General features: G+C 36.2%; 1 protein-coding gene and 1 long non-coding RNA gene across 3 annotated transcripts; one reads left to right on the forward strand and one right to left on the reverse strand.

The window, feature by feature from the left end:
* Window positions 1-1,853: 1,853 nt before the first annotated feature.
* On the reverse strand, window positions 1,854-5,341 carry LOC127946039 (uncharacterized). Of its 2 annotated transcripts, XR_008151000.1 has the most exons (6): window positions 4,359-5,341; window positions 3,880-3,940; window positions 3,651-3,691; window positions 3,378-3,445; window positions 2,565-2,582; window positions 1,854-2,028 (listed from the first exon to the last, which is right to left on the reverse strand). It is a non-coding gene; the product is annotated as an uncharacterized LOC127946039 (long non-coding RNA). The 2 variants fall into 2 exon arrangements; XR_008150999.1 differs by lacking the exons at window positions 3,880-3,940; window positions 4,359-5,341 and having other exon boundaries at window positions 3,651-3,784.
* Window positions 5,342-8,443: 3,102 nt separating this feature from the next.
* On the forward strand, window positions 8,444-25,873 carry LOC127946496 (NXPE family member 3-like). Its single transcript, XM_052543119.1, has 8 exons — window positions 8,444-8,695; window positions 8,788-8,849; window positions 9,916-10,281; window positions 10,414-10,829; window positions 10,921-10,991; window positions 11,435-11,638; window positions 16,734-17,074; window positions 25,543-25,873. Exons 1-8 carry the CDS (start codon window positions 8,674-8,676, stop codon window positions 25,738-25,740), a joined length of 1,680 nt encoding a protein of 559 aa, XP_052399079.1. The 5' UTR covers window positions 8,444-8,673; the 3' UTR covers window positions 25,741-25,873.
* Window positions 25,874-26,507: the final 634 nt, after the last annotated feature.

Consider the following 26,507-nt stretch of genomic DNA (forward strand, 5'->3'; position numbering starts at 1 on the left):
CATGTAAAGTGTTTATATATGGCAGTGGTTCTCAAACATTTTTACATCAAGGACCCGGACCACATTTGATAACATTTTGTAACAAACTCCAGAAATACACAATATTAATTCTGAGACTGAATAACATTACTTTCTTTGTCAGTGTATGTTCATTGACAAAGAACCCCCCGAACCTTCCTCAAGGACCAGTGCCAAACCCATTGCCAAGTTTATTCTTACTGATTGAATATACTTTAATTCAAATAAAATCTTTGCACCTACTTCATACGTATAGTTCTTTTTAGCAAGGGTTAAGGGTTATTAACAAGCAGGTTATGTCCTAATTTTCAGCTTTAAAAAAAATGCAGCACCCATGTATGCTGACAGCCTGCTGGTATGATATGGATGCAGAAAATGAGTTTATAATACCCTCAGTACCAGGGGTTTAGCTATTTACCCAAATCTAGGGCCTTGTAGAATCTCAATAGACATGCAGTACAAACTTTGGTTCAGTTATACTAAAAACATGTTTGTCTTCCATCCTGCAAAATGTGGTGAGGCTATGAATAACACTTTAAGATATTAATGCCCAAACATGGTTGTCTGATAGTGTTTTTGATGCTATAAAAATGACAATCTCAAGGACTGACAAGAAATATGAATATTTTTACAGGCCTTGGTTTTGGGACCCAAATATAATATAGAAAAACTCTTCATCTGAGATGTTGCTGCAACCACTTTCCTGGATTCTGACTGATTTGACATGGAATAAAGCCTCTATATTCTATTAGACACTAGCAGGAGAAGACCAGGGTTGATTTGGAGGTCTAAACACACTCTTGCCATGAAAAACAGACCGTTGATATGGACGCGGAACGGACTATTTTCTTTAGTGGAAGCAATACAATCGTTTTTAAAATCAATAAATTTTGTCAAATTACTTATTTATTTTGTAGGTAGCAATGTAATAAGTGGGATCGTGTATAGAGAGGCGGTTGTTATAGCGAATAACAACCCCTTCAGGTTGATTTTTCACCAGCAATGACTGGAAACTCACCTGCTGGCCGCTCATCATGTTCAACACGTCCCTCCCTCACGCTAGCGTTTCTTCTTCTCTAGTGTTTCGATGCCGGTGGCGGCGCCAAGCAAGTCGCTAACAGCGCCACCTACTGTTGTGGAGTGCGAATTACATGACCGTTTACTAGCATGTGTGTGGATCTGTAGGCATTTGCGTGCGGATCAGCAAGTCGGAAAATTTGTGCCAAAAGTCACGTGACAGTTTTTCGTACTTGTAGAATTTTGTTTTGTACTTGAAGGATTTTGTTTTGTACTTGAAGGATTTTGTTTTGTATTTGAAGGATTTTGTTTTGTACTTGAAAGATTTTAGTTTGTACTTGGAAGATATTTTTGTCATTGAAGACATACGTTTCTTTGTTCATCTAAAACATACTGTATTTGTTTGATAGCTACGTTTTTTATTTGCAGAACAAAATGCATTCCCAGATAGCAAACAGTCATTGAAACTATGCTGAATCAACATCCTGTTGTCAACATTAAGTCATTGAATCAACATCGAACTCTGATGTTGATTCAACATCATTTTGCACCCTGATTTAATATTGAAACAATGTTGAAATTCTGTCCATAGATCAACGGAATTTCAATGCTATTTCAATTATCAGGAATATTGAAACAATGTTGAAATTTCAACTGAACCAAGGATCAACGTGATTTCAATGGAATTTCAATCGTTTTAAAATGTTAATTTTAAATGTAATGCCATAAATTGAATAGCCTGCTTTATCTACAGCCAGGATGTAAAAAATTAATGGAACATTTAAAATCTTGTATAAAACACAGAACACACCACACTATTTAAAATCAAATTCATGTTTATTAGCTTCTCTACTCTTTATTTACATTTCATTGTCATCTGATGCCTGCATAAGTTGTCGTCCAGTCCCTCCTGCCCAGTCTGGCGAATAGCGCAGCCACTTTTGGGTGAAAATTGGGTGATGGTAGCTGTCCCCATCTGCTGAGTAAGAGCATCTAAAACAGAAAATAAAATCACAATGCAAAACAAATATAGCATTTAAGTTAAACAGAACATATATTTGAACAAATTCAGTAGCCTAGGCCTATGATTTTTCAATGATCAGATAAGGCAATAAGTCCTCGTGTCGTAGGCTAGATCATATTTCCCCTATATTCAAAGCACTTTTCAAAACTGCCTGTTCATGGATGTATTCGAATTAAAGGGAGGCAAAAAGGATTAGCTTGCAGTGACCTCTTTCATAAGGAAAATGTATGAGGCCAATTGACTCAAAAATGTTTATGTTTATTATTTTATTGGTTCAGAAGTAGTTGTTAACTCCACAAATTTAATATAAATAACTGGATACTTATTAAATAGTTAATGTAGATTAGAGTTACCATAGACAAAAGATGTTTTGACAAAATAATCATAGACAAAAACCATTGCATTCAGTTTTTGACGAGGTTTTGGGCTGGAAAACCAATTGCAAGTGGTGCAAGTTGTTTGCAGAAATAAAATAAAATGAAATCAAAAATGTTGTTTTGCTTACTTGGTGTGCAATAGTGATCTGTAAAAGAACAGAAAAGAAAAAAATATCTGTTAAAAACAGCAATTAAAATTCACAATCATACAGTGTGACTGTACTTTATACATATGTACTCCGGTAACCAATCTGTTATTAAAAATTTAAAAATAAAGAATATAAACGACATAATATACAAATTAAATATACAGTGGTTTATTCTTTTCAGCTACAGTTGATGTAATAGTAGCATTCAAGAAATAAATGTAAAATATAAAAAGCGAAATACACTTTAATGTAGGCATATAAAATATACAATTCTCATTAAAGCTAATGAATTACGCCCCATTAACTGGACTCCCCCGGCCTCTCAGATCACCATAAATGTTAAAGGGATTTGAATGCTAAAATATGCTATTTTTTATGCTGCACTTTCTTCCTATAGTGAATATCAAGCTACAATATATCTGTTTGTCAGCTCAAAAGTTTCAGTGGTAGAACTTTTGCCTGGCGTGTCAGAGGTCCGGGTTTGGGTATTAAAATGAAGTACAATAGTTGTGCAAGTACAATGCTGTATCACTTGCGACGCAAACATCCAAAAGCAAATGAAAGCCGATGAGTACAACTGATGAGTAGTTTACACTTTAGATTAGGGGGTGCAGAAAGCTTAGTAAATTATTTATAATGTTTATTGAGATAATAGTACAATGTTGACATTTCAATGATTTATAAGTGATTAATAATATATTAACTAGTAACTATTAACCATTAAGGATTTTGTTTGATTCAGTTGTTTACTGAAGGCCCTGACTGAAACCCCAGGGTACTCAGGGTACTTACTGTCTGACAGCAGGTTCACTCAGACTCTGCTCATCATCACTGAAGAGTCCAGGAACAAAACAAGCCATCTGACACAGAGACAACAATATTTACTCTGCAGTTCCAGGTTCATTAGAAGGAAACAAGATAAAGCAGAGGTAAAATGCAGATAAAAGACAAAATAATATATATAACAACAATAATAACATATGTAATATACAAATTCTACTACTAATAATATAATCTTAAAATAACAGAATCTATATTTTTAATTTTAGGATGAGTGTGACTTACGTTTTGATGTCAGGGACTTCTTAAATTTGGCGAAATATATTCTGAAAAAGGCATATTAATGTATTTCATGAGCTTCTTTCATGAGCTTCTTTTCATGAGTTCACCTGTATTTCTAAGTCAGTATCTCCCTTCAGCCACATTTCTGAAGGGAGATACTGACTTAGAAATACAGATTTACTGAAGAAGCTCATGAAATACATTAATATGCCTTTTTCAGAATATATTTCACCAATTTTCTTTTCAAAAATCTTGGAGTTTCACTTTGTTCTGTATAGTTTCTTTCTGTCCACCTGAAATCACAGAACAATTTGTATTAATATCTGTTTATCATGAAATATTAAAACTCATGTGAACTTGTTTTCAGCCGATTAACGTTACACTCTCAGTGTAAGTGACGTCATCGATTCAGTAAATCAGCCTTTTCTAAAAAAAAAAAACACTGACAAATCACCAGCAAAACATTCAGAGCCATCAAAATATCTCATACACACACGACGATTTGATGAAAAGCCCAGAGTTTCATCAAAAAGAGCTCAAAATTAGCCTAACATTACCTGAAAACTGCTAAGATAGATGCTAACGGACTTTTTCGAAGACACTAAACCATTTCTATAAAATAAATTTAATTGAAACATGTCAATAACAAGTAAGAAACGTGTCAGAAACATTTGTATATCATATTTGTGTGATTTTAGCGACTAAACTTACCTAAAACAGCGTAAACCGCAGCGAGAGACGGAGATTACTGCTTGCCAGTAACGTTTTTTGTGTTGACGCCCCGTTTTCATGGCAACTCTGCTCCTCGCGCAGAACTCACCGCACACACAGCATTCACACAAACAAACATCTAGAGTTAAAACATTACATTTATAATGTACAGCCTCATTCAATAATCACTCACTATAGTAAGATTAATATAGTAGAATATAGTAGATTCTTTCTGGCAGCCTGTAAAAGAGTGAAAAACACGACGATAAAGCAGTCAGGACTTCTCTTTAATAAACTGCTTTTACATTTTCCCTCCGAGAAACTGCTGGACACGAAAGGCTTTAATATTAATTTACCGTGACCGTTGTCTAAACAAGTTAACGGTAACATTATTTGAAAATGAGCCAGTCTCTTCAGCTGCCCACAGACTGTATAAAAACACACCGCGTGCCTGTGCTGTCTGGGTTCATATCGAACATTAAGCAAGCTTACCTGTACTTGTGCCAAGGGTCCAGAAATGAGCTGTGTCCGGTGCAGTACGTTGGGTATACCACCCGTTGATCTCCCGGTCAACCAAAAATCGATGGATTTTCAATCATATTTCCCGGTCAACTATATTTCGATGTATTTTCTATCATATTTCCCGGTCAACTATATTTCGATGCATTTTCTATCATATTTCCCGGTCAACTATATTTCGATGACTTTTCAACAACCGCATCGTTTCTCTGTCCACTATAAATCAATTACTTTTCAACACATTCAGGGATCACCCGGTAACCAAATATCAATGCTTAATCAATCATAAAGATAACTATGGATCAATGTTGTTCCAATATTGTTGCCATCAACATTAATAACATCAGGTTTTCATCGATATGATAATGGTGATTCAACATTTATTTTGCATTGAAATTTCAATATCAACCATAATGATGATTCAGATGGAAAAACAATGTTTATTCAATGTTGGCTTGCTGTCTGGGTAGTTTGTGAGTGATGTTTTGTATTTGCAAACCACACTGAGTTTGTTTGTGAATCGTTGGGTGTGAGTAAAACACATTTTGTGTGTGTGTGAGGTTTTGGCATGAATCTCACTCCATAGATCATTACTATCACTTTTTTATCAATTTAACACATCCTTGCTGAATAAAAGTATTGATTTTATTTTAAAAAAAGAAAAAAAAATACTGATCAGTATTGTATATTGTTGTTATATTGTTGTTTTACTTTTTATTAATCAAAGTATCACATGTTCTGAAAAATATTAAGCAGCAGAACTGTTTCCAGCTTTGATAATAAATCATCATATTAGAATCATGGTTGAATCATGTGATAATGATCCTAAAAATTCAGCTTTGTATCACAGAAATAAATTATATTTCGAACGAGTCAGTCTTTCATTCGTTATCTGGCTCGGCTCTGTGTTCATCTTCAGTTCTCTCTTCACAGTTCAGTCAGTGTCCTGTTTAAGTGCATGCATTACTCCGGGATATTGATTTGTTTTAACTCAGAGGGAGTGTCAGTCACATTAAAAAAGTTAACAGCTTAAGTCATTTGTGGATTAATTTGTATTAGAGATGCAAAATGTTTAAAATGGATATCCAGGCTGCTTTGTTTAGAACTCTCTCTCACAACAGATACGGAAGATAAGACAATGCTGAATAAAGTCGTTGTTTTTGCTATTTTTGGACCAAAATGTATTTTCGATGCTTCAAAAAATTCTAACCGACCCTCTGATGTCACATGGACTACTTTGATTATGTTTTTCTTACCTTTCTGGACATGGACAGTAGACCGTACACACAGCTTCAATGGAGGGACTGAGAGCTCTTGGACTAAATCTAAAATATCTTAAACTGTGTTCCAAAGATAAACAGGGATTTTACGGGTTTGTAACAACATGAGGGTAAGTTATTAATTACATAAATTTGCTATCTTGGTGAACTAACCCTTTAAAGCTGCGGTAGGTAACTTTTGACGCTCTAGCGGTTAATAAACAGAACTGCTTGCGTCTTGCGGAAGAACATCGTAGCCAGAACTACTTCTCTCTGTTTATGTCTATGAAGAATCACAAAGGTACTGTGTTACTCCGCCGCGGTACCCCCGAAGCAATCTAAAATAGTCCAATATAAACACTTATTATAGGTGCACCCTAGTGATTCAGGACAAGCTAAAAACACGGTTTGGAAAATGGATTCATGGTGTACTCGCTTATTATATACATTTTTCTACATTTTGAACACAAACAAAGTTACGGACCGCAGCTCTGATTGGTTGATTTCTTACCGGGAGCGGTCTGTAACTGCAAATGGCAATAGGACCACTGGGAGGAGCCAGGGGAGCTTGATTTTTTCACAGATTATCTGTCTCATATTCTACTGTCAGGACATAATGACAGGTTCAACAAATATGTAAAAAATATATTTTTACAAAAGTTCCCTACTGCAGCTTTAAAGCACAACATCTTTTATACAATACAAATAAAATCTAATGCATGTTGATAACCTTTTTCTAATGTTTCATTCATGATTCATTCATTTTGTTCCAAGTTTTAGCTGTAGACCATAAAGATATTTAGAAAATAATTGCATGTAATTTATTTAAAATATTTTATTTTATTTACTTTAAAAATAAATATATTCTCTTCCCTCAGATGCTGTGAAGAGGTGGAGAGTCTGAAGTGGATGCAGCGATGGCAGAAGACTTGAAGCTCGCTCCAGGAAGAGCTGGGGGTGGAGGTTACAAGAAATGAGCCAAACAACCATAATGTGTTTAAGGGATACATCACCCAAAAATGAAAATAGTCATAATTCTCTCACCCTCATGTTTCAAACCTGTATAACTTTCTATGTTCTGCTGAAAGATATTTGGAAGAATGTTTGTAACCAAGCAGATCTCGTTTTCTTAACGATCATAATAATTTTTCCTACAATGGCAGTTAATGGATTGTGAGATCTGCTTGGTTACAAACATTCTTCCAAATATCTTTGTGTTTATAAGAAAACTGTGTAAGCCAATGACAAGATTAATAAAGACATGATAAAAAGAAACCATCTTTTAACATTCTATAGTAGAACACACGTGAACGCATTCTCAGAAATGTAATATTTGAATCCATGTCGGTTCTATACTGTTTAAAATAATTTATGCTTCTTCAATTTTATAAATAGCAATGATTTCAAACATATTTTATGATGGGGGTCTTATATGTTTTATGATTTTCTTGTCACATGACAACAATGGCTCTTGCCTGATCGTTATTCCACATTCAAATATTAATAATATTCTTAATTAATATTATTTATATGATTAAAGTATTTAAAAATAAATGCAATTAAATAAATAATATTGATTTATATTATTATATATTAAAAACATTAATAAACAAATACTGCAAAATTGGCATTTTTTATAAAAAATAATGGACTTAAAGATTGAGTATTTCAGCACTTTGTATTCAGTGATGACCATCATTAAATCATATTTCTGACGAAAATGGTAGGCCTGTAAACTTATTTCAGAAATCCAAAATGGATACAAAGATTACATTGAAAAAAATGTTTCAATCGATTTTTATCATCTTGAAGATTCTTATTTGTCATTTCCCCAGTAAAGCAAACATGAAAACAATATCGTCAGAACATAGAAAGGTGTACAGTTTTGAAACATGAGGGTGAGTAAATGACAGAATTTTCGATTTTTGGCTAAACTGTCCTGTTTATATAATAATTCAGTATTTCGTCATTGGTATTTTAGTTTGGTTAAAAGATGCTAAACTGTTGAAAAAACAATAAAATGTGCTAAATCAGAACATGCTTCTTTTTTGCATATGTTCACAAATAATCTACTTGATTAAGATGTTTTATGGACGTTCAGGTCTGACTAGAACGATCTTGAACGTTTGTCAAGATGTGTTAAACCTCGAGACATAATTGATTGCCTTTCACGATGTTGCACAGTGGGTGTGTGATTATTTTATATGCAGGCTTATATATATACATACACTTAAACTTTGCACCAACGCATTTTAACAAACAGAAGACGACGACATCCAGAAATCGACGCATTTAGACGTCCAGGGACGTGCAGAAAAGACGTGCAGTTCACGTCCAGAAGACATCAAAGACGGTTCAACTTTCATTTTGGAACTATTTTTCAACCATGACGGGACGTATCGGACGCAAAGGACGTCCGAATGTTTGCTGGGATAGCAGTGTAACCCGTTTAACAGGACATTATGATTGGGTTACAAGTAAATATCTCACAAGCCATAGTAAAATTGTTCTAGGAGAACAGCGGACTTATAGCATCCATGGAGAAATCAAAAACGCCAGGTAAGCACGCACATTTTTGCATTTGTCATATTGGTCAAAATTGCTTCATGTTTTGAAAGATATGTAAATTGTTCATTTTTGTGTATTATCAGCCAACAGGTTAAGACCATGTGTATTACTACTGGTGTGTCTTCTTTGTACATCAACCTGTCTGGTAAGTTCTCAAGAAAACTGACATATACTTAAACGCAGATTATAAAATAATAATGAAATAAATATTAATTTTATTTACCCCTGACATAACTACAGGGCTGTGTCGCATTTATTTTGGCTGAAATGAGAATGCATTATAAATTCCAGTTCAGTTCATAAATCTGAATGTATGCTAACAAAATGAAGCATTTTAAATTAAGGCTGCAAGTGTCGTTTGTCTAAATGCGTTGTGATGGACTTGTTTTAACAGTATTCAGTTCAGTTCGTTAGAAATACAGCTGATCAGCTGAGGAAAAAACGAACATTCTCTTAATGTCAAGGATTCAATGGGCTAAATAAGGCTGTTGAATGTCTTTGAATTGTAATTAAAATACGCTTCTCTTCAAATTCATATTCAATAGCTCAATATATGATGTAAATTGAATTTATACATATCTTTATTCCTTTGTGGAAAGTGTATATACAGAGAGTATGATCTCATAAATATATCTGTACGCGGAAGGGTTTAAAGATGACGCCTTATGCATAAAATAAAGATTGAAAGGATACAAAAGGATGTCAAACATTCTCAGTGTCTCCTGACAGCACTCTGCCCGATGAAATAATAATAGGTTTTCCACTGAATGAGGGTGGGATCATTTTTGTTTTATAAAGGCACACAAATGAGAGGATGTAGCTAGAATGTTTTTATTATTATTATAATTATTTAAGTTAAACAAGATTATATTCGGTTGAATAAATTACAAGCAAGTGACGTAGTAAGTTATGGCAAATTCTGTTTTTACGTTACATCAGATGAGCAATTTCAACTTTTTTATAAGTTAAATGAAACCATCTTGAATTATTATTATTATTATTATTATTTTTTTTTTTGCTAGTTTAATTTAATTCAAATTACTTATACAATATACAATAAAATAAAGATGAAGGCAGCAAATGGGCTGAAGTTTTTAATTAGAAATATGTGGAATCTTGTTACAGTGTATACTGAACTTTAAACATTTACATAATAAAAAAATAAATAATAATAATAATTTGGAGTGATTTATATTCTGCTTCTCTCTCAGGTTCTATGGACATTGGATATTGGGAACCAAATGCCTCAGTTTCTGACCCCCAGGCCTAAACCAGCTTCCGGAAATAATAATAGCAATAATTATTATGCAGTATCCGCACTTGATATGGGAATCAGTGATGAGGAATGGGAAAGACTGCAGAAGGCTCTTGACTGGCCTGGTCCAGATAAAGAAATCAATCAGCTGAATCTGAGCACAAGCCCAGGCCACTCAACATTCTCTATTGTGGGACTAAAAAACAGTTACAAAGTGGGAGATAACATCTCCATTATTATCACAGCCAGAGACCACAACAACAACATGAAAAGATACGGAGGAGATTTTTTCAAAGCAAAGCTTTTCCATTCAAACCTAAAGGTGTGCTTATTTTATGATACAGTTTTGTGAATATGGCATATGTTTATGTTTGTTAGCTTACTTTACCAGCATACTGTACATTAGTTTTCTGCAGTACTGCAGTACACTTAACCTATTCCATTCTTCTTGAAGGCGAGTGTGTATGGGGAGGTTCTGGATCATCGTAATGGAACGTACTCTGTTGTTCTTCTCGTGCCCTGGGAAGGTCAGGCACAAGTTTTTGTACGTCTTGAGCACTCCAGTGAGGTTGTGCAGATTCTTAAAAAATACAGAGAGTCTTCATTCCCACGCAGCCACTATAATGGCCACTTTGAAGGTACAGGCCCCGAAAACACCAGGATCAGTGAAGTAGTAGAATGCAATCTTAAGTGGGGTGGAGATGGAAGTTGGAGTAAAGGCAACTGCTGCTGTGAGTATGAGGATATAAAAATGGGGACGGTGTGGCAGTGTGAGAGACCAAAGAAACTTTCCTGTGACAAACTGGTTCATCACTCAATGGGAGGTTTTAAAAGCCCTTTAAATGCATTTGAGAATCAACTTTTTACAAAGTAAGTTTGAAAGTATTTAAATGTAATTCAGAACATTTTTAAAACTAAAAATATTTCTAGAAAAAAATTAATTATTAAAATTTATTCATAGGGAATTAACAAATGTTGCTATTTCTGGAGAAAAAATCTACTTAAATGTCCTTTCCAACACTGCAGGCAATGGTATGTTAACATATGGAAAATGTATTAACATGTATTCTTTTTTTTATTATTATAATTCAATAAACGCATTTCTGCTTGAGTATTTTATTTGATCAAGTGTGTGATATTAAAACTTTTCTGGCATATTTTGCTTATTCATCTTAATGTTAAATATTATCATGCACACATTGGCAGTGTTTCAGTAAATTAAATATTCAAGCCATAAACTTACACTATAAACCAAACATCTAGCCGAATTCTCCTTTCAATACACCTTCTTCTGCTTTGTCTTTATTTTTATTTTATTTAATGACATTTTATTTAATTTTTTTCCAAATAGGAAATGAACAAAATATAGGCTACACAGATCACATATCAGACGACTGACATCTATAATGTAATGTTACAAATGAATGAAGTATTTGCATTGACAGTCTTTTCAGGTAAATGTTTCTTTGCTTTAGGCACAATGGAGAGATGCAGATCTGGCTTGACAACACCAGTTCCAGCTGGGTTCTATTTGAAAGATGTTTGGAAGTCTTTTATATGCAACACTCAACAGTTCAATTCCACCCAAATGGCAAATTGTCTTAAAAACAAAATTATCTACTTGTTGGGAGACTCCACCACAAGGCAGTGGTTTGAGTATTTAGAAAGAAATGTGCCAGGCAAGTTATCCAATGATATGACTTTGTTGTCATTATTATTTTATGAGACTTCTTTGCATGAATGTATAAAAATAAAAAATAAACAAGGTATTGACATAAAGAGGTGCCACAAAGTATGTGGAAAATGAATCAACTTATATTAATGTCTTGGTATTAGATGAAAATATCAAACTATATGGCACTCTTTTCAAGCAAAACATCAAAAATACTTTCTTTAATTTTTAAATTAGCAGAATGCTATTACAAAAATGGCTTATAAAAATTAATTCTACTACTGTATACAGGCCACCAGGGCACCATATAGACTTTATTAAAGAGTTTGGTGATTTTATAAAGTTTTAATAATTGGTAATTTTAATATTCATGTTGATAATGAAAAAGATGCATTGGGATCAGAATTTATAGACATTCTGAACTATATTGGGGTTAGACAACACCTACTCATTGTCGAAATCATACTTTAGATTTAATACTGTCACATGAATTGATGTTGATAGTGTTGAAATTATGCAGCCAAGTGATGATATCTCAGATCATTATTTAGTTTTGTGCAAACTTCATATAGCCAAAATTGTAAATTCTACTTGTTGTTACAAGTATGGAAGAACCATCACTTTTACCACAAAATACTTTTTAAGTTATGTCCCTGATGTATCCAAATTCCTTAGCATATCCAAAACCTCAGAACAACTTGATGATGTAACAGAAACTATGGACTCTCTCTTTTCTAGCATTTTAAATACAGTTGCTCCTTTATGCTTAAGGAAGGTTAAGGAAACCAGTATGACACCATGGTATAATGAGCATACTCGCACCCTAAAGAGAGCAGCTTGAAAAATGGAGTGCAGCTGGAAAAAACTAGCGGTATTTCGTATTGTTTGGCGGGAAAGTAACCTATCCTACAGAAAAGCATTAAAAAACTGCTAGATCCAATTACTTTTCTTCTCTTTTAGAAGAAAACAAACATAACCCCAGGTATTTATTCAATACAGTGGCTAAATTAACGAAAAATAAAGCCTCAACAAGTGTTGACATTTCCCAACATCACAGCAGTAATGACTTTATGAACTACTTTACTTCTAAAATTGATACTATTAGAGATAAAATTGTAAACGTTCAGCCGTCAGCCACAGTATTGCATCAGACAGTGCACTATAGACCCCCTGAGGAACAGTTCCACTCATTCTCTACTATAGGAGAGGAAGAATTGTGTAAACTTGATAAATCATCTAAACCAACAACATGTATGTTAGACCCTATACCATCTAAGCTCCTAAGGGAGGTGCTTCCAGAAGTCATAGATCCTCTTCTGACTATTATTAATTCCTCATTGTCATTAGGATATGTCCCCAAAACATTCAAACTGGCTGTTATTAAGCCTCTCATCAAAAAAAAACACAACTTGACCCCAAATAACTAGTTAATTATAGACCAATCTCGAATCTCCCTCTTCTGTCCAAGATACTAGAAAAGTGGTATCCTCACAATTATATTCCTTCTCAGAGAAAAATGGTATATATGATGATTTCCAGTCAGGATTTACACCGTATCATAGTACTGAGACTGCTCTCCTTAGTTACAAATGACCTGCTCTTATCATCTGATCGTGGTTGTATCTCTCTATTGGTTTTATTGGATCTTAGTGCTGCATTTGACACAATTGACCACAACATTCTTTTGCATAGACTTGAACACTTTGTTGGCATTAACGGAAGTGCATTAGCATGGTTTAAATCATACTTATATGACCGCCATCAGGTCGAAGCAGTGAATGAAGATGTATCATATCGATCACAAGTGCAGTATGGAGTACCTCAAGGCTCAATACTAGGGCCGCTACTCTTCACACTTTATATGTTACCCTTGGGAGATATCATCAGGAAACATGGTGTTAGCTTTCACTGTTATGCTGATGATACTCAGCTCTATATTTCTTCGCAGCCCGGTGAAACACACCTATTTGAAAAACTAATGGAATGCATAGTCGATTGTGATGAGTGGGGCAGGGCCGAGAGACGTGGGCACGAGGAGTGAGGCCAGGTGTAGTGATTGGAGATGCGCTGCACCTGCGCCCCACCGCCGGTCTCGAGTCCGACGTAGGAGATGGAAGGATGTAAAACTGGAGCGACGACCGTGAAGGACGAGAGAGGACCAGGCCTGGGCCATATTTTATGTTTTGCTTTTTATTTGCGGGCACCTGTCGTCCGCGAGGGGCTGGTGCGCTGTTTTGTGTTTATTTTGAATATTAAAATTATGTTTTGATTGTGCGCCGGTTCCCGCCTCCTTCTTCCCGATGATTACGAAGGTTTTATTATAAAACAGAGGTGTTAATTATAGGACCTAAAAACTCTGCATGTAATAACCTAGAACACTGTCTAAGACTTGATGGCTGCTCTGTAAATTCTTCGTCATCAGTTAGGAACCTAGGTGTGCTATTTGATCGCAATCTTTCCTTAGAAAGCCCAGTTTCTAGCATTTGTAAAACTGCATTTTTCCATCTAAAAAATATATCTAAATTACGACCTAAGCTCTCAATGTCAAATGCAGGAATGTTAAGGTTCGATTATTATAATGCTTTATTGGGTGGTTGTTCTGCACGCTTAGAAAACAAACTACAGCTAGTCCAAAATGCAGCAGCAAGAGTTCTTACTAGAACCAGGAAGTATGACCATATTAGATTTTAAAATATTGCTTATTACTTATAAAGTCCTGAGTGGTTTAGCACCTCAGTATTTGAATGAGCTCCTTTTACATTATAATCCTCCTACGTTCTCAAAACTCAATTTGATAATACCTAGAATATAAAAATCAACTGCCGGCGGCAGATCCTTTTCCTATTTGTCGCCTAAACTCTGGAATAACCTACCTAACATTGTTCGGGAGGCAGACACACTCTTGCAGTTTAAATCTAGATTAAAGAACCATCTCTTTAACCTGGCTTACACATAACATACTAATATGGTTTTAATATCCAAATCCGTTAAAGGATTTTTAGGCTGCATTAATTAAGTAAACCAGAACCGGGAACACTTCCCATACCACCCAATGTACTTGCTACATCATTAGACGAATGGCATCTACTGTACGCTAATATTAGTCTCTTATTCCGAGGTCACCGTAGCCACCAGATCCAGTCTGTATCCAGATCAGAGGGTCACTATTCAGTCACCCGGATCCAGTACGCATTCAGACCAGATGGTGGATCATCACCTAGAAAGGACCTCTACATCCCTGAAAGACAGCAGAGACCAGAGCCCTATTCGGACGGGACTAGTTTTACAGGGGGTCGTTAGAGAAATCTGCGTTTCACAGACGTACTTGGTGATTTTAATCCCGTCCGAATCTGCCACGTATGTGTTTTTCTCACACAACCTTTGTGATAATTCCAGAGCAAATTACCTACCGTTTTTCAGCAAACTCAGTGATCCTCTGCGAAAACTAATCCCGTCCGAATGCGAATGTCTGTGATTGCCCGTGATATTTTATTTCACAACGCGTTTCCTTGTGTGTTTTGGCCAACGTGAATTACCGTAGATGCTCTTACCGCGCGGATGTTTGATATATTTGCTTAGCGGCAAATAAATAATAATAAAAAAATAATACAAATAATAAAATCAAGAGCAAGATCGCGTAAACTGTTAATACCGGCTACTGTAATATCAGCATCAGGTAAGATTACTCATGTTCATTTATGTACTCCGTTACATAATGTTTTAATTGCATTTAATAAAAAAAAAAAAAAAAAAGGAAAACAAGTTAATCTAAAGGAACCACACATTAACATGGTTTTGCTATACTAGCCATTTAGTATTTATTGTTTAATAATACTAATGGCAATCATTCTGAATGAATGCAATGCACGTATACAGAGCGCGTGATCTCTGTGACGCCCAGATGCACAAATCAGACCCTCCCACCTGTGTAATAAACACGGAGATGTTAGTCCCGTCCGAATTGGTACATGAAAATCACAGACGTCAGGTGGTAAGAATCGAAACTCAAACGTAGTTTAGAAAACTAGTCCCGTCCGAATAGTGCTCAGGACAACTAGAGCCCCAGATACAGATCCCCTGTAAAGACCTTGTCTCAGACGACCACCAGGACAAGACCACAAGAAACAGATGATTCTTCTGCACAATCTGACTTTGCTGCAGCCTGGAATTGAACTACTGGTTTCATCTGGTCAGAGGAGAACTGGCCCCCCAACTGAGCCTGGTTTCTCCCAAGGTTTTTTTCTCCATTCTGTCACCAATGGAGTTTCGGTTCCTTGATTGCAAATAAATGCACAGACACTATTTAAACTGAACAGAGATGACATCACTGAATTCAGTGATGAACTGCCTTTAACTGTCATTTTCATTATTGACACTGTTTTCCTAATGAATGTTGTTCAGTTGCTTTGATGCAATGTATTTTGTTTAAAGTGCTATATAAATAAAGGTGACTTGACTTGACTTGACATGTATGTAATTCAGTTTCACTCAAAAAGATACTGTGCACTTAAATTCTGTCATCACTTATTCAACCTCATTTTGTTCCAAACTTTCTTTGATCACAACAAAGTATTATATGCTTAAAGACCGTTGATACATTTGTATTTTTTTCATTTTCGTTTCGTTTTTTTTTTTGTGTGTGTGTGTGTGTGTGTGTGTGTGTGTGTGTTCTGCAAAAATAAGTCAGTCTGAAATCAAAACTCATTCCAAAATATAAAAGGAAAGAAGAAAACATTTCCCTAGCTTCATATTACAAATACTGCCTTACAACATCACAGTAATGAAAGAAAAAGCAACAGTTCTCAAAAAATGCTCAAGTTCAGTCAAATTCATTTTGAACTGCAGTGAACTGCTCTCTTTAAGTCCATCCATAGATTTCTATTGGATTTAAGTCAGGGCTCTGACTTGGCCACTAAAGAACATTCAACTTTCTATCATAAAGCCATTGTGTTGTTCTTTTGGAATGGGTTTTTGATTTCAGGCTTTATAAAAAATAATGCTTATCTTAAATTATGATGATGATTGATGATGATTTTCTATATAGGCTCTGTACTTCTTGTGGCTGTTATAAGTCTAATGTAAGTTTTGCTTGTCTTTATTAGGCTTAACAAGAATGGATCTCCACACTCCTCGTACAGGTGGACCCCTGATGGCAGTGGAGATGAAAAATAATATAATTGTGCACTGGAAGCCACACGGTGTTCCTTTGCGATTTTATAAAATGCTCATTACCGACCTGCATCATATTGCCAATGAAATTGATGAAATAGCTGGTGATCCTCATGCAGTTGTTGTCTTCACTATCTTTGCCCATCGGGTTTTCCACCCAATAACATTTTACATTCATGAAGTGGCCAAAATCCGTCAGTCTGTTGTTGCGTTGCTGAGCCGTGCACCACAGACTACTGTCATCATCAAGTCTGGAAACACTGCAGGACAAAAGGTACACTTGGTCACTTCCCATCCTACTTTGTTTTCAGATAATTTTCTACCTTGTTTTCTCATGATAATATTTATGGTAAACAAGAAAATATGGCAAATTTGGTCTTCTGCCTTTACGTGTATACTGAAAGTCTTGGAACACTGTTGCTCATAGGGATCATAAAAGGGCCATAAAATAATATTCAAGTGCTATTTTACAATGAAATATAAATCATGAATAATGATTATCATTTATTTTCTTGACCATTCTGCTATAAGTAAAATAGTTCTCTGTCATGTCCATTGTTCTGTCAAATAACAAACTTTTAACTAAGGCTTGGTCCTGGCTTAATCCCTGTCTATGAATGTAAGACTCAAAGAACATAACTGCAAAAAAAAAAAAAAAAAGTAAACAAAGTCCCCTACTTAGGCACACATCTGTGAGTGAACTGTGAGTGACAATATTCTCTAAGGCCACTACCCAAGCTTCAAGCCCAATACAAGGAATATTCCAGCTTTTTCCAACTTTCCTCCCTTCCTTGTGGGTCTGGCAACTATGATGGTGTTTTAGTGTCACGTTGAAAAAAATAATTAAAAGATTCCGAAATTAAAGTAGTTTTATTTCAAGAATAAAGTCAAAATATTACGAGAATAAAGTTGAAATGTTTCGAGAATAAAGTTGAAATGTTTCGAGAATAAAGTTGAGATATTACGAGAATAAAGTTCTAATACTATGAGAATAAAGTTGAAATATTACGAGAATAAAGTTGTAATATAAAAAGAATAAAGTTGCAATATTATGAGAATAAAGTCGAAATATTACGAGAATAAAGTTGTAATATAAAAAGAATAAAGTTGCAATATTATGAGAATAAAGTCGAAATATTACGAGAATAAAGTCAAAATATTACAAGAATAAAGTCGAAATATTACGAGAATAAAGTCGTAATACTATGAGAATAAAGTAGAAATGTTTTGAGGATTTAAATAGTAGAAATTAAGTTGGAGAAAACTAACTCTGTGGTCGCTGTAGCTCTCTTATTTAATACACTAAAAAGTATGTGGGATTATTATGAGAAATCATACCATTTATCATACTCGCGGGGACAGTATGCTTGGAAATAATATTTAATATCTTCCATTGCATTTGATATTTGTAGTGCGCCAGCCACCCAATAGCAATAAGATTCATGCTTTTGATAGACCTACTTTTAATCTCTCAGCTTTCAAAATCAGTTTTATAGTTAAACACAAATTATGTGTCTTACAATAATGTGTTTTTCAAGCTCTGTAATGATCAAATCACTGTATTTATGTGAAACAATTAATTATTTTTTTATTTGTGACAATCTCGTAATCTTAGATTTTTTTTTGTCGACGTGGCACTAACACGCCATCGTAGGCAAGACATTTTTTTAATTCAACCCCATGACACTGCCAGGGGAACTACAGTTTTTCTACCTCAGTAAAACCCTGTCTGGCTCTATCCAGAATCTCAAGAAACCATTACTCCCAAAGGTGCATGACAACGAGAAAGGATGCAAATTAATTTGAAAGCCACTTCTCGTTGGGTTCTAGGAGATAAGTAAAGTTACTGGGAAGCAGAGTACCCTACTTCAAGACCTTCAACAACGGGGGAGGATTATATTTTATGTTAAAGGGATATGTTCTGTATCTTAAAAATTCTACATGTGCCATATAACTGTCAGGCAAAAAAACTTAAGATTCACTCGAAAGTACAGTTAAACAGTTTATTGAGGAACAATCAAAACACAATGCAAGAGAGTAAGGATGTCATGGGTGCAGATGCATAAAACTTGGCAGAACAGGGACTACAATGGGCGACAAATGGTAGAGTCCAATAAAAGTCCAGAGAATTAATCCAACACAGACAACGAAACAGGAAAACAGGAGACAGAAGACACAGCATGAGAAAACTAAAGGACATGAGCACCACAATGATCCGACAGACAGACAAAACACAGCAACAATATACAGAGAAGCTGATGAGCCAGACTTAAATCCTATCAGCTCTCCAGCGATACTGAGTTGCCCAGAGTTGCAGGTATACCAATATATAGCCAGCACACACACAGGACCTCACAAGATGAACTCACAGACCTGCTAAATGTGACAACAACAAGTAGAGATTCAATCTTTTGAGGCAAAGCCACATCTTGTCTGTTTCTAAGATATCAGACAAAAGGTCTTGCAGGGAGCAGAGGACTATGCTCGACCCATAGGAATTGCTTCCCAATGGAAGCCCACTAAGTGCTAGCTACAACCACTTGATACTGCTGTCCTCATTAAAGAGCTATAAGGGCGGTCATTCTGGACAGAAAACCCAAGTTTCCTGTGAGAGGCAGCATCAACCTTGTGCACTCATATAGTCATATAGTCTGCTTGGGGGGAAGTCGTGGCCTGGTGGTTAGAGAAGCTGACTCCTAAACCTAGGGTTGTTGGTTCAAGTCTCGGGCCAGCAGTACCATGACTTAGGTCTTCGGTGCCCTTGAGCAAGGCACTGAACCCCCCACTGCTCCCCAGGTGCCGCAGCATAAATGGCTGCCCACTGCTCTGGGTGTGTGTTCACGGTGTGTGTGTGTGTTCACCAGTGATGCGGGTCAATGTATTAATAACCCGCACCCGACAAACGTTTTCAACTAACCCGCCCGCAACTCGGACCCCAAAAAAAGGAAGAGAAAATATTGTACCTGACCCGGATTTTTTAAAAGTAGTAAATGCTCATCATAGCGTCATTGGGCCATAGACGTAGAAACTAGACAAAAAAAAACAAAAACAAACAAACACACACACACACACAAAAAAACATTATATTCTAATTTTGTCAAGATTTATAAAAAAAAATTTCAATAAGCTCATAATTTGTTGTAAAGTATCTATCTATAATGTCTATTTTGATGTTTCTGTTCAGCAGACGTGAGGTTCAGGTTTGTTCCGATCAGAGCTCGTGAGCGGAGAGCACATTTCTCCATATATTATGCTCCGCTCGCTCATTTCGTGGGGTCGTTCGCTCAACCCAGAATGGCCTGCTGGTTTGAAAATATGCAAGGAGACATTTAATGGATTAGTATTAAACTGGTGTTTTCTATGTCGCTGCAAAGATGAAGTTGCTGTTTCAAACTTTCTGTAAAATATAGCCCATATTTCTCAAATCTGTGAGTGTAAAGCACACTCTGAGTTTCGCCATCCTCCAGTTCACATGCAATGCAAGTGATCGTGCCGGGGCCTCATTATATATTTGCTTCTTATTTATAAATACGGGCAATTGATTGATAAAACATTGATCAAAATTAAGATACAATTTATACCAAACGAAAATCTTTTAAAAGGAGTTTTCTATAAAACAAAACTTAATGAAGTTGTCAAAATCATGTTTTACCAAAAACCGTTAATAAGGTTTAACCCTCTAACCTTTTCTCTTGCTGCCTCCATCTCTACTTGCAGACTGAACTCGTGCGTCATCTTCGCGCCAGTAATTCATCCAATAAAGTGTAGGCCTATGTATTTCAAAATCGTGTATAGAACTATGTAAATTGCAAAGGTTTAATTGGCATCTTTATTTCAAACGACCGACCTCGACCCAAATGTCATTAAAAATATTTTTGGATGACTCGTAACTGCGGGCAACCGCTCATTTTGGATCAGCCCACGCATTACTGGTGTTCACTGCTGTGTGTGTGCACTTTAGATGGGTTAAATCCAGAGCACAAATTCTGAGTATGGGTCACCATATTTGGCTGTATGTCACGTCACTTTCACTATAACCTGTGCTATTTTGTTTTTTGGCACATATTAGAATAGTAACAGAAATGAGGAGGGATGGTATTCCTGAGCTCATTAATGTATACTCGCAGAGTGTGCTACACAAGAGGCAATACTCGCCTTTTGGTGCTTTTTCCAATCCTCACACCATGATGAGCCAGGTTCCCCAAAGGATTGGCATGGTAAATATCTCTTAAAGCTTGCAGACCACGGCCTCGCTTCATTGAACCTCCCGACCAATGCTTGAACAGTGAAGATCTAGATTGTCTGTGGCATGGGCCATAACATCACACAGATCATCATATGTTGGGGAGGAAGGCTGGGAGGACCCACTTATAACATCTCTACCCTCCTCAGTGACATCCAACTCTGATTGGCTAGATGGAAATAAAGTGATATCTTCTGAATCAAATGATTTAAGGGGAAAAATGTCCTGATTCAGCAGACCTTGAGTTAGTTACTGAAGAATGTGAAAGGGACGTACCTTTTTTCTTCTGCCAACTCGACCTGCAATCCCTACGAATGCTGTGCCTTTGTCATCATATGTCCCTAGCTAGCCAGCTTTTCCCTCAAGAATAGGGACAAGCAAACTGAGCTTCTTCATTGAAAACTTTTCAGAATGAGCACATTCAGCTCCCTCAAGAACTGAACACGTGTGCTTCTCACCCAAACTCATAACACACAATTCGTCATCCTGAAGCACTTGACTGGGTGTTTCCACTTGGTGGTTGTTGTTTTTTTATGCACATACACAAAACAAATGGCTCCTTAAGACAAAAAAGCTGATGATGTGAACTACTCACCGGCACACCAGTAGTGATGTCACTGACTGTCTTCAGCCAATAAGTTTGTTGGGTTTAGGACACATGCTTCAGTCACTGGTCATGGTGGTGGCATTTGCCATAGTGTCAGCGATCTTTAGTAAAGTAGTATGTGTCAAAGTAACATCTAGGTGAAGGGCTGGACCCAAGGTTTCACAGCAGAACATTGGATAGACCATGACACTACCACTGCCGGCCCACTTTTTTCCACTAGTACATTCCATCTCTTCCCCAGTTAATTGATGCACACTTTCCCAGCCATCTTCCTTATCTAAAAGAAAACATGATTCATGAGACCAGTCAACCTTCATCCATTTGCTCAGTGGTCCAGTTTGATGCTGATAGGTCCATTGTGGGCACTCAGCATGGTCAGTCTGCCTGGTCTGAGGCTATGTAGGCCCATACAACTAACACTGATGTGCTGTGTGTTCTGAAACCTTTCAATAATGACCAGCATTAAGTCTCTTAGCAAATTTGAGTTACAGTAGCACTTCTTTGTGAACTGACCAGATCTTCTTTGTGAACTGCATAGTAACTAAAGGCAGACTCCCCTTGTTTTGTGTGAACCCTTGGTACTGTATTACTAATCCTAATGATCCGAGTGCTCTGTTAGGTTTATATTCAGTGAACATATCTGCAATATATTTCGGTCCTAGGTCATTGAGTGATTTATAGATGAGTAAAAGTACTTTAAACCTGAGGACTGGTGTGATATGCTCAGATTTTCTGGTTCTAGTCCGAATCCTGGCAGCAGCGTTCAGGATGAGCTGCAGCTGTCTAATGGCCTTTTTGGGAAGGCCGGTGAGAAGCCCATTACAATAGTCCACCCTGCTGGTCATAAAGGTATGGACAAGTTTCTCCAAGTCTTGACTGGAAACAAAACATCTAAATCTTGCAATGTTTTAGATGATAGTATGCTGATTTAGTTACTGCTTCGACATGACTACTGAAACTAAGGTTTGTCTCCAGAATCACACCAAGATTCCTGACTTAATTTTTAGTTGTTTGAACCCTAAAGTCAAGGTATGCATTCACCTTGAAAACGTCATCTTTGTTTCCAAATGCAATAACTTTTAACGTTTTTTCCTGGTTTAAATGAAGAAAGTTCTGGCACATCCAACTATTAATTTCACCAATACATTGGCAGAGGGAGTCAATGGGGCTGTAGTCATTTAGAGATAAGGCTAGGTAAATCTGGGTATCATCAGCATAGCTGTGATAGGTAATTTGGTTATTTCTCATTATTTGACTTAGTGGGAGCAAAAACAGGCTAAACAATAGCGGTGCAAGAATTGACCTTTGTGGGACTCCGCATGTCATAGACGTCCACTTAGACTTATGCTCTCCTAGACTCACATAATAGCCTCTCCCTTCTAAGTATGACCTGAACTATATGAGTACCATCACAGAAGTCACAGTTTTCCAGCCTCTCTAGTAGTATGTTATGATCGACAGTGTCAAACACAGCACTGAGCTCTAGCAATACCAGCACTGATATTTTGCCAGAGTGTGAAATTAAGCGAATATCATTTATTATCTGAGTGATGTCTCTGTGCTGTGATGCAGTCGGAAACCAGATTGAACATTGTCCAGGTATACATTTGAGTTTAAGTATTTGTTCAGCTGACTAAAAACTACCTTTCTATTATTTTGCCTATAAAAGGAAGATTAGATATTGGTCTATAATTGCTCAGAATGGTGTTATCAAGATTGCTCTTGTTCAGGAGGGGCTTAACAACTGCAGGTTTCAGGGAGTTTGGAAATGTCCCAGAAAGAAGTGAGGTGTTCACCACTTCTAAGAGATCTGCTTCTAAACAATTAAGCACAGTTTTGAAAAAAGATGTGGGAAGTGTGTCAAGATAGCAGTTTGGCGATTTTAGGTGATGCACTATTTCTTACAAAATTTTGCTTTCAATTGCTTCAAAAGTAGACAGTATCTTTTTTGATATTGTGGCCAAATCTCTCTGACTTCTGCATTGCCTGAGGATGTGTCAATCGCCTTCCTGTTGTTGATGATCTTCTCAGAAAAGAAGGAAGCAAACTCAATTAATTTGCTGTCTGAGAGCAGTTCACTGGAAATCTGACTTGGGGGGTTTGTCAGTCTCTCAACAGTGGCTGTTGAGGTTAGTGGTTAGTGGTTGAGGTTAGTGTTTATAAGGTCTGAGAAGAAATTTTGTCTAGCTTTTCTGCATTGTCTTTTCATAGTCTGAACTGCCGTTGATGTTCTCCAAACTGATTTCTGTCTGTTTGTTGTCTTACTGACTATTATTGGAGCAATATCATTAATATCATTCTTAACTTTTGAGTTAAAGGAATCAAGGAGAATATCAACAGAAGTCTGCAGAAATGCTTGGTGTTAAATATATGGCCTCCATAAATAGTACACTTGTGTTCTCGTTAATGCATCTCTTTCTGACAGAGACAGATCTAGATTCAGTGGGAGCAGAGATAAAAGATATCTGAAATAAAATACAGAAGTGATCAGATAGTGCTACATCCTTAACAATGGATTAAAAGTGTAGACCCCTACTGATGATTAAATCTAGAGTGTGTCCACCTTTGTGTGTGGGTCCATGCACATGCTGAATCAGGTCAAAAGTATTTAGAACCATTATCATTTTTTTTTGTAGTTTTGTTTTCTGCATTATTTATGAGAATATTAAAATCCCCTGCAATAGCAAAGCAGTCAAACTCTGAGGAAAGCATCAATAACATGTGACCTCTTCAACAAAGGGTGGAGAGTATTTTGGAGGCCTGTAAATAATAATAAACAGAATGCGTGGAGCACCTTTGAGCACAATCCCTAAATATTCAAAAGACAAGTACTGACCAAATGAAACTTGCTTGCATTGATAGACACCTTTAAATAGAGCAGCTATACCTCCACCTCTCCTTACAGTCCTGCAGACACTCATGTAAGTGAAGTTAGGAGGGACTGCTTCATTGAGGACTGTTGCACTGCAGCTGTCTTCTAGCCAAAATCGTTAAGAAACATAAAATCCAGATTGTTTGTGGTTATAAAGTCATTGATTAGAAATAATTTATTTTTTAGTTAGCGAATGTTAACTTGATGTCAGTGCTTTGTGTCTTTAAATCGATCTTAGTTTAATGCATAATAGACCGCAGATTAGATGAGTTTGCCCTTCTGCTTGAAAAGGCCTGAGACTTTCTATCACGTTATAAAACTGAAATAAAGAAAGCTACAGGCACACTGGGTTCCCGCTTGTTCTGTAAACATTTGTGAATGTTGCTGCTATTATAGCGGGGACCCGACACATACTGTATCACTGAGAGCTGCTCTCAGTAGTTTTTGGTTCACCTTCAGCAGATAGAGGCTGAAGGTGAAATGAGTCTTGGGTGCCCATGACCCTGATGTCAGTTCACTGTTTGTCCTTCCTTGAAACACTTCTGTTAGGTACTGACATATGCATACCACAAACTCCCCACAAGATCTTTTTGAGATACTCTGACTCAGTTGTCTATAAGTATCTGACCCTTGTCAGAGTCACTCAGATCTTTTCACCTGCTTTTTTTTTTTTTTTTTTTTTTTTTTTGAGCACATAACAATTTGGGACATTTTACTAACATGATATTCACTTTACCTGTCAGTGGTTTCAATGTTGTGGTTGATCCGTGGGATGTTATTTGCACAGTAGCAATACATACAGTATGAACAACAGACTTTATGTAGTTTGTCCAAACCAGCATTGCTTATTCCAGGTCTGACAGTATCATTTGCTACTGATCTTTATATCTGTAGGCTAAATATGTTTATTCTACCTCAACCAATCTATGTCTTTATAAACTTTTATATTTTATTTTATGGAAGGTTAATTTACTACAAACGTCCTGTTTGTTGCAGTAATTCTGATTTCTGTTCTTACAGAATATTTTTCAAAGTGATTGGTTAACCATGCAGCTGAACACAGTGATGCGAGAGATGTTAAGAGATGTTGATGGAGTAATCTACTTAGATGTATGGCAGATGACTTCCTGTCACTATCTACATGAAAATATTCACCCAGGACCTGTTATCGTTGCTAATGAGGTCAATCTGTTTCTGTCATATGTCTGTCCTATCTGATTAATCATTTACAATTACACAGCCCCAAAGAATAATATTTATCTTGCTTTGCTATCATCCGCAATGTACACACAATGAGACGGCATAAAAACATGTATACAGACTTGAATGAACAGCTTACAAATACCCTTATGAATAATGGATAATTTATTGCATTAGAAAGGCTAAACCTAAATTGTTTTAACGGATCAATTTGTAAATAAAGTGATTATGTTATAACTGTTTTGTCTGTTTCCATTCATTTGGGTAATTTTACAGTAAATACAATTTAAACAATAAAAATTATAATATTATAAACTGTTTTCAGCATACCACAATCAGCCGTGACAGGACAAACAGAGACCTTGATCAGAACAGGACAGACTGAGAGTTCACAAACAGCCTCCATAGATGTGACAGCACAGGCAGCGAGTTTATAAATGGCCTCTATAGGCATGACAACACAGGCAGAGATTTTGACAAAAAATGTCTCAGTATTTTCTGGGATTTTATCAGCAATGGCAATTAGAAGAGTAGTTAAATAATAGTATTAGTATAATAGTGTTATTGTGCTTATATCTTAAGAACTACCATGGACAGCTGACTCATAATGTTTTTGATATTATTCATATTCTGTGTGGTGATCCGTTCTAAAAGTGTGCCTCATCTTTTCAGTCAAATTCTTAAATTGAATCAGTCAATTAAAATAAGAAGTCATTTGGGTTGTTACCAAGCAAACTATATCAATATCAGGATCAGTATTGAAAATTAATCTTTGCAATGCAGAG

Source organism: Carassius gibelio, chromosome A24 (assembly GCF_023724105.1).
Source record: "Carassius gibelio isolate Cgi1373 ecotype wild population from Czech Republic chromosome A24, carGib1.2-hapl.c, whole genome shotgun sequence".
NCBI lineage: Eukaryota > Metazoa > Chordata > Actinopteri > Cypriniformes > Cyprinidae > Carassius > Carassius gibelio.

What these genes read in the sequence shown, in the direction of transcription:
- LOC127946496 (XM_052543119.1), top strand. Translation starts at nt 8,674, where the DNA reads ATGGAGAAATCAAAAACGCCAG. An exon ending in GGAGAAATCAAAAACGCCAG is followed by an intron (nt 8,696 to 8,787) that starts GTAAGCACGCAC and finishes GTGTATTATCAG; the next exon opens with CCAACAGGTTAAGACCATGT. An exon ending in GAAACACTGCAGGACAAAAG is followed by an intron (nt 17,075 to 25,542) that starts GTACACTTGGTC and finishes CTGTTCTTACAG; the next exon opens with AATATTTTTCAAAGTGATTG.